General features: G+C 36.9%; 1 protein-coding gene across 1 annotated transcript; it reads left to right on the top strand.

Annotated features, from left to right (window-relative positions):
• The first annotated feature begins 555 nt into the window (after window positions 1-555).
• LOC132636300 (uncharacterized) lies at window positions 556-8,231 on the top strand. Its single transcript, XM_060353114.1, has 5 exons — window positions 556-1,300; window positions 4,880-4,964; window positions 5,072-5,241; window positions 6,198-6,472; window positions 7,715-8,231. The coding sequence occupies exons 1-5, from the start codon at window positions 937-939 to the stop codon at window positions 7,895-7,897; spliced, it is 1,077 nt and encodes a 358-aa protein (XP_060209097.1). The 5' UTR covers window positions 556-936; the 3' UTR covers window positions 7,898-8,231.
• Window positions 8,232-12,370: the final 4,139 nt, after the last annotated feature.

Below are 12,370 nucleotides of genomic sequence, written 5' to 3'. Positions count from 1 at the left end.
GACCAAAAAGAAAAGAGTGTTACATGAATTGGGACGGAGGATGTAATAATTTATTTAATTCATGAAATTTATAAATAAAGAAATAATATACGTATATATTAATTAATGCAAATTGAATATACTTAATATAAAAATTTATCAAGGACCAAAAGCATAATCTATCATAATTGAAAGACTAAGTAGGCGTTTGGCCATAAGAATTATTCACTTTATTCTGATTTTTTTTTTTTTACTTTTCAACGTTTGGCCATAAGAATTCCGAATACAACTTGAAGTTGTATTCCGGAATACCAAAAACTTCAAAAATTTGTTTTTCAAAATTTTTCACTTTTTTCACTTTTTTACAATTATATTTCACCAAAATTTACAATTTCAAAAACTATGGTCGAACACAACTCCAACTCCAACTCCAAAATTCCAAAAAAGAAGTGAATTTTTCTAGGTATCTATGAACAAACGGGGCCTAAAAGAGCAAAATTGAAAAAAAGTTATGGGATCCTCTGATGTGGCAATATTGATGCCTTCTTCAGTTACATTATAGTAACCAAAACATTTCTTCAAAAGTCACGCCGGTTTCTAATTCGCCCATAGTTTTTCTTTTCTTTCTCTGCCCAACATCCCCAATACTCTTTTCATATCATAGCCCCTTTTCTTCTTCACTTTCACCTATTATAGCCCTTTTTCCCCTCTTTCTTTTTCTTTTTTTCTTTTTTCTATAGTGCAATGTTCATTTGTTCAATGGTTCATTCTTTTGGCTTTTCACCTATCAATTTTACTTCTTTTAGGTGAAAATTACATTTTTTGTGGAGTTTGGATCTAATTTGAATAAAGGGCACAGAAAACACATAATTCTATAAAAGAGTGTTTTCTGATCTGGTTTATCTCAGATTGACATAGAAATTGTGAATTTTTTATTCGTGGTTGAAAAACAAAAAGATGGTGACAGTGAATGTTGGAATGCTGCATTATATATTGGACCATGTATATGGCGCATTTGTTCACAGAACAAAACTAAGCCCACCATTTTTTTCAAGAGGATGGGGAGGTACAAAGCTGTTGCTTTTAGAGCGAATGATTAAGCAATTGGAAGGACAGAATTGGCCTCCTACATTGGTACAACCTGTTTGGAAAACTGTTTGGGAATCACAATCAGCTACTTTGAGAGAAGGGGTTTTTAAGACTACTTGTGATGAACAGTTGCTTAGTGCATTGCCACCTGAGAGTCACATTGCAAGGGTTGCTTTCCTTGCACCCAAATACACTCCAACTCATAAGATGGCTTGTGTGCTGCATCTTGCTGGTAATATTATGCTATTCCCTGATTTTAGTTTCTATGTAATGATTTCCTTATTATTTGCTAGGTATGCTTTACTTCTGTATTATATCCTTTTAAAAATGCTTTGAGATGAGTTTCTTGAGCCGAGGGTCTTTCGGAAACAGCCTCTCTACCCGACAAGGTAGGGGTAAGGTCTGTGTACACTCTACCTTCCCCAGACCCCACCTGTGCGATTAGACTAGACTAGCTATGTTATTGTCTGTACATTTTTTCGGATTTTATTGTGTTATATTCTTGCTGTACTGAATGCTAACTAGTTTGCAGTTTATGTGAGGAAAGCTGGTGTTTCAGTGTCTTGTAATGTATATTCAAGCTAAAAGATGTAATGTTTGACGGGATGACGTGGTGACGGGATGACCTGTTTTTAGTTTCTATTTTGTTGTTTGTACATATCATTGTTGACCGAGGACATGACCTTAGATAGGAGGTTATGGAGGATACGGATTAGGGTAGAAGGTTAGTCAGGTAGCTGAGTGTTGTCTCGCTTATCCTTATATACTAGTACTTACAGTATTACTCTAGCAGTTTCTTGTAATTCGACTTCTGTTACTAATTAATATTTCTTGTACTTCCATTATCATATTATTTTGTTGCAGTTACTATTCCTTTTTAAGAATGCTCTAGCATGCTTCCTTTAATTACTATTTCTTGTACTTCCATTTTATTTTTCTTTTTTCGAACTTCTTTGATATGATTTTACTTGAGCTGTGGGTCTATCAGAAACAACCTCTCTACCTCTCAAGGTCGGGGTAAGGTATGCGTACACTCTACCTTCCCCAAACCCCACTTGTGGGACAACATTGGGTATGTTGCTGTTGTTTATATTCTTACTGTACTGAACGCCAACAAATTTGGGACTGAGGCCAATTTGATTGGTTATTTGATATATTCTTTGTGATAGACTAATCTAGTTGCATACTTTATCAAAAAAGACTTAGCTAGTTGCATATTTTGAGATTTGATCTTTGGAGTTGGTTTCTGTAGTAGATTGATACCCTAAGAGTAGGAGCAGTTTGATTTTAATTTCTATCGGCTTGTGCTATTTAAATGAGGAAAGCTTGTTGTTTCAGTGTCTTCTAATGTCTATTCAAGTTAAAACATGTAATGTTTGTGGGGATGTCTTCATGACATGGTGATGTTCATAAACTTCAAGCTGGTCGAAGACAAATAACTTTAGGAGGCTTAACTTGATAAATTCTTACCTTTTCTCATTCTCTTTTCAATCTCGGTCTTTAGACATCAAAATTTTGAGAGAATGTTGCTTGCATTAAGTTCATCTGCTCATGGATGACAAGAAAACTGCCATTGTAATAGTAGTCACCATCCGTCTCGATGGTCTACTTTTGAGCGTAAGCTGTACATATTGCGAGTTGGCATAAGAAAGATCAAGAGCTGGTGACCATGGTCATTGAGGATCATGATGCAGTACCCTGTTTAATCTATGGAAGGAAGTCCTCTTCTTCTTTCCCTGACATTCCTCTTCTTCTTTCCCTGACATACTCCTTTGTAGCTTCTTGGTACTCTTAACTATAAAGTTTACCTTTCTCATAAAGGGGAAGAAAAGATGCAGTACCTGTTTAGACTTCAGTAGATCACGCCTGGCTTATAACCACAACACTGTCATATCTAATTTTTCTGCCTCTAGTTTCATGCTAAATTTTCTTAATGATCCTTATGAGTTCAAATTTCCAAATAGGTCCTCTGATTCTCTTCCTCAAGTCAGGTTGAGTATTCTCCTTGAACCTGACTCGTCCTCCATTTGTCTCCTTTATGGTTCATTAGTAACACAACTTTCTCTCACATGTTTAAGTTGTTTGTACATGTATCATGTTGTGGTCCATCTGTGAAGTTTTTGTTTATGTTCACCAAATTAATAAAACTATCTCAGCACCTTTGGGTTGCAATCCTCTAAAAAATGGGTAGTATTTTACTGGAGAATTGAGCGTTATTCTTTTTCCTAGAAATTCTGCCAAATGGGTTTTAAAGCATGTCATCTAACATGAGATGAGGAAAAGGATGTAAAAAAAACCAAAGAAGTAAAATGTAGTCCCGGTCCTAGATCTACCGAGGGAAGCGAGACTGAGATGGTTTGAGCATATTAAGAGGAGGTGTGCGGATGCGCCTGTAAGGAGGTGTGAGAGGTTGGCTATCGCAGGAGTTAGGAGAGGTAGAGGTAGGCCGAAGAAGAACTGGGGGAGGTGATTAGGTAGGATATGGCACAACTTCATCTTACCGAGGTCATGACCCTAGATAGGAAAGTGTGGAGGTTGAGGATTAGGGTAGAAGGGTAGTAGGTAGTCGAGTGATGTCGCACCGTAGGTGGGAGAGGTAGGGGCTAGCCACCTCTACGCATATTCTTAGTAGTATTATTATTTAGTAATCGCGTAGTTGTCTGTTCTTCGATGTGTGTCACTATCTATTGCACTTTTGCTTTGTATCTTGTTCTTTTGTTGTCATATTCTGTGTTTGCGGCGAGGTCCTGTTCCTTATTTTCCTTTTCTATTATTTTCCTTTCTTTTCTTTAATTTTCTTTCCTTTCGAGCCGAGGGTATTTCGGAAACAACCTCTCTACCCCACAAAGGTAGAGGTAAGGTCTGCGTACATCCTACCCTCCCCAGACCCCACTTGTGGGATTACACTGGGTATGTTGTTGTTGTTGTTGTCCTAGATCTACTGAGAAAGTGAATAATCTTCGCATGACTTTAATATTGTATTTAAGGTCCATAGAGAAAAGATGTTTGATCTAGAGGTTTATGGTCTTATTACATATAACACTTATCTCTCAAACTGAAATTATGAAACAAATGGAAAAATTCCTCACTATTTGGCATGTGGGTCTAGCCTAGTCCTTCACGCTACCCTACAAACAATTGTGAATTTGTAATTGATACCTCATAGTAGGAATATTCAGAATTTCAATCATTGAGCCCAAAGATGACCTTTTTTCGCTGTATAAGAGACCTGACTTATAACTTCAAAACAAAAAAACAAAGAAACATGAATCTTGTGTCTTCTAGTGGGAGAAAGGGGTCAACCTGAATGTATAAAGCTCCGTTATATTGTATCATCCTTTAGCCAACTCCTATTAATTTGGTAAACAATACCAGCTTTCTGTACAGATACAGGAACTGCCATCTGTTAAGATTTCAACAAACCCTTGAGTGACGAGGCAAAACTTAACATAGCTTTCCCACGAAGCAATTTTCTATTGAAGAAATTACTTTTATCCTTTTCTTTGCCATAATATAGTGCTACTAGAATGTAATAATATTCCTTGCTACTAGAATGTAATAGTATTCCTTTCTTTATCATCTACTGGTTGGATGCATTTCAAATAGAAGCTTTAGCTGCTGCCAAGATGAATCACAACTATGCAAAAATTATTCAATATAAAAAAGAAAAAGAGAAGAAATGACCAAAGTTTTTTTGGTTTGTCTTAGATATCCAGGACTATAGTAAATGCATTGCTGATAATATCATTCTCCTGACCAACTCCGCCTATGCTCTGTTGTGTTCTTATTTTTTTTAGTTTCCCATCTGCAGGTACTGGAGATCATACTTTTGAGCGAAGATTGCGTCTTGGCGGTCCATTGCTGAAGGAAAATATAGCAACTATGGTGCTTGAGAGGTAACAATTAATTCCACAGAGAAATGTCTTAGGTTTTTTTTTTTTTTTCCTTTTTGGTTCTGAGTATACATTTCCTCTTATTTTAATGGCCCGTCCATGTTCTGTAGCCCTTTCTATGGAAAAAGACGTCCGTTGCTGCAGCGTGGGTCAAAGCTCTTATGTGTTAGTGACCTGCTGCTATTAGGACGAGCCACCATTGAAGAAGCCCGAAGCCTTTTACATTGGTTGGACTATGAAGAGGGTTTCGGAAAGATGGGTATATGTGGACTTAGCATGGGTAAGGCATAAGCCTCCACTGAATTCTAGCTTTTATGATTAGTAAAACCCAAGTCACCATCTTTTTATGCATTTAAAGATGAATGTATTATTTCTTCCTTTGAACAATTCAACCTAGTTTGACTTGTTGATCCAGTTTGAAAAATATTACTCCCTCCGTCCCAATTTATGTGGCACCATTTGACTAGGCACGGTGTTTAAGAAAGAAAGGAAGATTTTTGAAATTTGTGGTTCAAAACAAGCTTTAGATATTTGTGTGGCTGTAAATCTATCTAATAAGAGTAAAGGGGGAATTTTAAAGTTAAATTGTTTCTAAATACAGAAAGGTGATATTCTTTTTGGGACAGGCTAAAAAGGAAAGTGCTGCATAAATTGGGACAGAGGGAGTATTTTGGTTTTATGTCAGCGATGGTGTGCGAAATAGATAAGAAAGATCTTTAGTGGATTGAGTTTTACGTTGTGCATCTAGTGCCAAAGAGTGCTATTCATGTGTAAGTATATGCAATGCTTTCGAACAGTTGAAACTGATCCTATTCGAGAAAGTCTAAAACTCTGTATGTTTGGAAAACAATTAGAGGCACATGGTAAACTGAAGCTGGTATAGAGATTTGTTGTTGAGGAGATGAGTAGAATGGGCTATGCAGTCACTGCAGGAAGAGTTTTTTCTGGATAATTGCATGTTATGCTGTATGACCTGTTAATTATCAACTACAAAGTTGTATAACCTTTTTTCCTCATCGGTTCCTTAAAGTTAGTTATTAGGTTCCCACTACTTTTACATGTATGCTATTAGCTGAAATAAAGGAGATTGCAAAAGGATACCAACATGTGTGTCCAACCATTGTTCACATGAATATAAGTTACCTAGTACATATTAAACCGAACATGCATAAAATTCAAATCTTTACAAGGAAATATTCCTTCTTTCAAAATTTGTTTTTCTTTGATGATATTTAGGAGGAGTACATGCTGCTATGGTTGGATCATTGCACCCCACACCTATTGCTACACTGCCTTTTCTCTCTCCACATTCTGCTGTTGTGGCATTTTGTGAAGGGGTGTTAAAGCATGCCACTGCATGGGAAGCACTGAGAGATGATCTTGCTGTGCAGGAGGCTGCTATGACTCTTGAGGATGTGAGAGAACGGATGCGAAATGTGTTGTCTCTCACAGATGTTACACGCTTTCCAATCCCAAAAATTGCCAATGCTGTAATATTTGTTGCCGCCACAGTAAGTGCTAGATCTCTCTCTTTGCATGGTGTGATTTACTTATAGGAGGGCATGGAGTATTTTGGTTGCTCTTTCTGACTCCGATTAATGTGTATTCCATGTCATGCATGTTTATTCCTGCCAATCAAATGTCTATTCTCACATTCCTCCTTAATACTTCTTTGTCATGTCGGTAACCACCCTAATCTTGTCAGTGACCAAACTAATCTTATTTAGTAGCTGAAATATTAGCAGAACCAATGTTGAACTAATTTTTTTTGGAATCAACATAGTTTCGTCTGCGTGAGCGGTGGGGCAGAGTTGCTTTCCAGTAGTATAATTTTTTGTTCAGCAGTTTGATCTAAAACCTTATCAGGCTGCTTCCTGATAGAGAAGGACTTTTCTGAATGTAAAAGTGCTAAGCCTAGTATGTCATCATGATCATTTTTTTTTGCCTTGAAATACCCCTATGATAATGATAGAGTCTAAGATGGCCACGGTGAAAAGGTGAATCGTGGTGCTTTTTTAAGAGCCCAGCAGGAAGATTCTTCCTTTTTATGGAACCATACGTAAAAGTTGAAACTTCCATCTCATGCGGCTCCTTCCCGAGCTACCTTGTTGGCTTTTGCATTAAACCTCTATCTATGTGAGTAATTTGAGCTTGGACTCCACAACCATTTGATTTTGTGGTGTTGTGCACTGGTGCAGTCTTGGGAAAGCACATTGAGCTTCATTTTGAAGTTGAGGGTATGAGGTTACAGGTCTAAAACTGATTTCTTCTCTTGAAAGAGCCGTGACTTCAAAGATGAAAGTGTCTCTTTAGTACTCCAGTCTAATTTTATATTGCGACCTTAATCACATACTGGGCTTGTTGTTGTTGTTGTTGTAATCACATATATGGCTCCGACGGAAGAACAAACATGTAAACTTTCCATTGAACACTGGAATCATAGCTGCTTTGCATTACCTTGTCTGGAAAAAGCTTTACATGATAATCACCATACTTAGGAAGGAAACTTTGAGGTAATGTGGAGCTGATTACATAGCTTTATGGTAGTTGAAAAGAAAAAAAATATGGCAGTTATCTCATGGATATGAACCTACTGGTGGAAGTCGTTTGTACATCCAGTGGACATTTATATACCGGAGCAATGCATGCAAAAGTTCATTGCTTTATCAAAATATAGTGCATAGCTCTCATTTAATTTCTTGATTTAGGGTTCGTAACCACACAAGGAATCTCATGAACCGTTCCTTTTTCAGGATGATGGCTATATTCCAAGGCACTCAGTGCTAGAGCTTGAAAAAGCTTGGCCTGGCTCAGAAGTTAGATGGGTTAGAGGAGGGCATGTATCGTCTTTCCTTCTTCACAATGGTGCATTTCGCAAGGCGATAGTGGACGGCCTTAACAGACTACAATGGAAGGAGTCACCATGTAATTATTAGGTGTTGTTCCACACCACTAATTCTCACTGAACTCGGTACACTGAACCACAGCTGATATTATTAAGCATTTGCTGGAAAATGAAAAAGGGTGCTGGAAAGCTTTCATTCTTTACTTCTCTTTTCTGTTGTTGTATTACTTCAAAGTAGTCTTTGTTGGGACAAATAATGGAATCTTCGGTGAAATTTCCACCTTCTTTTCTTATTGTCTAATGCACATTATTGAACTGTATTTGTATGGTACTAGTTCCTTTTTATCAGGATGACAGTGGTATTGTCTGTGCTGCATCAAGTTTGTATTACTACTTTCTTAATGACAATTTGCTGGTTGATCTAAGGAAGAGATTGTGATCGGTTAGCCTTATTCCCCTCGTCGTTAAAAGTGTCCCCTTTTTTCATGTTCTGCTTTTCTTTGGGCCCTTTTGTTGGTCAAAATCTTTTGGATGGTTAAACGAAGATATATGTCAATATAACGATAGATTACTTGGAGATGTTGTACCCAAATTTGTTTTAAAAAATTTCGTGCACCAAGTCTTGGAAAAATTGTTACCTTAACTAAAAGTTGAATCATATATTTTATGCATAAATCGTGATGCGAGTATGTGTAGTATTTTTTACAAACGAAAATAATGGATTGTAAACTTGGCCAGTTTTGTACAGAAAATATTTAATTGGTAATAAATTCTGTGAATAAGTAATGGCATGAGCGAAGGCGAGGAAGGGCAGATAAATAAACAGGGCAGGACGAGGGAGCTCTTATAAAGGCAGGGCGGGTTCAAATATTTTTTTTAAACGTTAAAATAGAATGCCTCTATCATTGAAATTTGAGTTCATATCTTCAATTCAAAGTTGAATCTGAAAATAGTGAGTCCTACTGAATGGTAGTTGACAAACTCAATTTGTTGTGTTTGGAGCTCAAGTCATTGTTAAAATATTGATTTTATAAGATTTGAGGGGTGAAAACTATATTACAAGGAATAGACTCACAATTGTTAAGTAGGCTTGAAGAAGTGAGTTTGTACTTCGGATATGATTCCTGTGGTTACAAAATCTGAAGTCATTTCGTTGAAATTTGAATTGAGTTTGGACAAGAACTACAACAGAATATTGTAAGAAGAAGTTCGTCATTATGACTTATAAGGATGCGTATACACTTTTATACATTATCATGCACCTTTGTACGAGTTGGATTGTTTTTATACTTTTATTCAAAGTAGGTACAATGTTTATGGGGATACAACATAGAAATACATCTAAATTGTAGCGAAATTGCCAACTACACACCTATTTACCGCCTTAACTTATTTTTTTCGTATTATTTATCCCATTCACTAATTACCTAATAAAGAAAATAACCTAAGACACACAACGCATGTTCAAACACTTGCTTATTCAAAACAAGAAACAAAGGGTCTTGATGCCTTTTTTCGTTTGATTCCTTCAGACGCAAACGATGAACCTTATCCTCCTCAAACCATTCACCCCCTTCTTTCACTATTACGATCTCCATCTGTTCTTTTTTTTTTTTTTTTGCTTTTCTGAATCACTTGATAAATTGTCGTTCTTCATTACTCTTTTGTGTACTAAAGCTTAGTTTTTTATTTGCAGTTGTAATTTTGCTGAACCAGTGAAAGAACGATGACGAATTTGAGAGAGGATCAGGGTCCTATCGTTTGGGTTTGAACGAATCAAATGAAAAAAGCCGCAAAAACTATTCTTTTTGTTTTGAATATGTGTGTGTTAGCACATACTGTATTCGAACTTTTTTTTATTAGGTAATTAGTGAAGGGGTAAATAATACGGAAAAAATAAGTTTTAGGGGGTAAATAATACGAAAAAATAAGTTCAGACGGGTCATAGGATCACTGCATAGTTTAGGTGTGTAGTTGGCAATTTCGCCAACGTTTAGGTGTGTGTCTATGTCTTATCTCATGTTTATATAAGTGTATAAACATTGTATAACAATATATAAGGGTGTATAATACTGTTATAAAGAAAATATTAACTACACTGATGCAAAATTGAAGAATGTACTTACGTACTGTCGAGGTGTGCCCAGGCTTGCCCGGACGCCACGGTTATAACAAAAAAAAAAGAAGTTTACTTATGTGGGCAATTTGCAGGAATGCCTTTATTTTGGGTGATCTTTAATTTTTTCCCCTCAAATTGCTGCTCTTTAATTTTCCTTCGGCTAAAAAGTGGCCGAAAATACCCTGACATTCTGGGTTCGAACCTCAGCAAAGTAAAAAAAAAATAAAAAAATCGCAAGTCAGGATTTTGTAGTAACTTTGCCTATTCGGGATAAAGTTATGCCTTACTGTAGTATCCTAGTAGAGAAAAAAAAATTCGTAAGACAAGGTTTCATGACAAACTATGTCTATTCGGAGTAAAGTTATGTCTTAAGGCATAGTTCTGTAGGAATTAAAGTATGAAGTTCTTCCCCCGAATGGGCCTTACGTGGGCCGAATTCGGATTTACTCAGGCTCCAATGCGGGTACCGAGGGGAAAAACCAAAAAAAGATGTACTTAAGGTAGATGCAAAGTATTAGGTTGGGCTGTATATTTTGCGGGGCAGGACCCTTCTGTCATCTCTAATGGGAAGAGAGCTATACAAAGTAGCATTTTCCATTATCTGATTGACACTCCACAATAAATGAAGTCATGATCATCTGGACCTTTTCGACCAACTTGTTGAGCGCTATCATATTCTTTAGACGCTTTGAACATAACTCTATCAGATCAGTTTCATATTGAATACCACGTATTTGGTTCCTATTTTGAAGCACATTATCCACTTGGTTTAGCTTGGGAACAGCCGGACAGGCTTCACGCGGCGAAGGTGTCTTCCTAAATCCATTCAACATCTCTTTTTCAAGTTTGAATTTCAAAAGCCACCGCATTATGTATATCGTGGTCACAGACTATATACCACGAATAATGTAACACAATTTTCCATGACCAAGTCCATACTACTAAAATAGGATTTTCTTTTTTGTCTGATACTATAATGAGTTCTTATACAATCAATGCACTTATAGAATGTTATTCGTTTTATTTTTTTCGGTTGACTAATTCAACTTCTTATTAATAATCTTTAGATGATTTGATAGAGTAACAAGATTTTACTGACTGTTACATAATATATATTCCCTCCGTCCCAAAAAGATTGTCATGTTTCGGATTACGAGAATCAAACTAACTAATGTTCAATGTTAATTCAGAATATAATCTTTAACTTTTTATAAAAATAAAACTTACATATTTAGAAACTACATAAAAAGTACTATAAGTCACAATTGTTAACAATTCGAAATGTTTAGAAAATGTTTGAAACAATTATGGTAAAAGAAATATCCTCTGACTGTCCAAATAGTAACGTCTTTTTGAGGCGGAGGAGCAGAAGTTAAAGCCCAAAATGAAAACCTATAAATTGACAATTAAATACAACAAACTTATATTTAGTAGTATCAGTGGAAGTCTCTCATACAAATGTGTGGATTCAACTCTCACTCTTCCCTTTATAGTTGCTTAAGATACATAAATACGCCTCAAGTATCTAGGGTTCATAATTCAAGACGACGGGGAGATTGAAGATGATGTCGCAGACCGTATTGGGGCCGGGTGGGTGAAATGCAGGCTCGCCTCTAGGGTAATGTGCAATAAGGATGTGTCGTCAAGGCTTAAAGGTAAGTTTTATAGAGTCATGGTTAGACCAAGCACTATTGTATGGGGTGGAGTGCTGGTCAGTCAAGAATACCTATGTTCAGAAGATGAAGGTAGCAGAGATGAGGATGCTCAGATGGCTGTGTGGGTATACAAGGAGAGATATCATTAAGACGAAGTTATACGCGACAAGGTGGGAGTGGCCTCGATGGCGGACAAGATGAGGGAAGCGAGGCTGAGATAGTTCGGACATGTGAAGAGGAGGCCTGAGGATGCGCCAGTGAGAAGGTGTGAGCGGTTGGTTGTAGCAGGAATTAAGAGGGGGTAGAGGTAGGCCGAAGAAGAACTGAGGGTGGGGGGGGGGGGGGGGGGGGAAGGGGATTAGATAGGATATGGCACAACTTTAGTTGACTAAGAACATGACCTTAGATAGGAATGTATGGGGGTCGAGGATTACGGTAGCAGGTTAGTAGGTAGCTAAGTGTTTTCGTACTTTTAGTAGTACGATTTAGGAATCGTGTAGTTTCTTCTTTGCCTATATTTTCGATATATTTTGTTGCACTCATTTTGTACATTATTAGTTTGTTGTTTCTTTTTCCTTAATTACTTGTTTTTGCGTCGGTTACATTTCTCTTGAGCTGAGAGTCTATCGGAAACAGATTCTCTATCCCACAAACATAGAGGTAAGATCAGTGTACACCCTACTCTCCTTAGACCCCACTCGTGAAATTACACTGGGTATGTTTTTGTTGTTGTTGCTAAGAGCCATGTTTTCATGATTACTAGTTAGGATATATCGATCATTTCTTTTTC

This window comes from Lycium barbarum, chromosome 1 (assembly GCF_019175385.1).
Source record: "Lycium barbarum isolate Lr01 chromosome 1, ASM1917538v2, whole genome shotgun sequence".
NCBI lineage: Eukaryota > Viridiplantae > Streptophyta > Magnoliopsida > Solanales > Solanaceae > Lycium > Lycium barbarum.
Note: the sequence above shows the minus strand (reverse complement) of the source record. Positions and strands in the feature narration are given on the sequence as shown.

Coding starts and splice junctions, on each gene's coding strand:
- LOC132636300 (XM_060353114.1), top strand. CDS start 937: ATGGTGACAGTGAATGTTGGAATGCTGCATTATATATTGGACCATGTA. Junction 1,301..4,879: donor TTGTGTGCTGCATCTTGCTG/GTAATATTATGC, acceptor TCCCATCTGCAG/GTACTGGAGATCATACTTTT. Junction 4,965..5,071: donor GCAACTATGGTGCTTGAGAG/GTAACAATTAAT, acceptor CATGTTCTGTAG/CCCTTTCTATGGAAAAAGAC.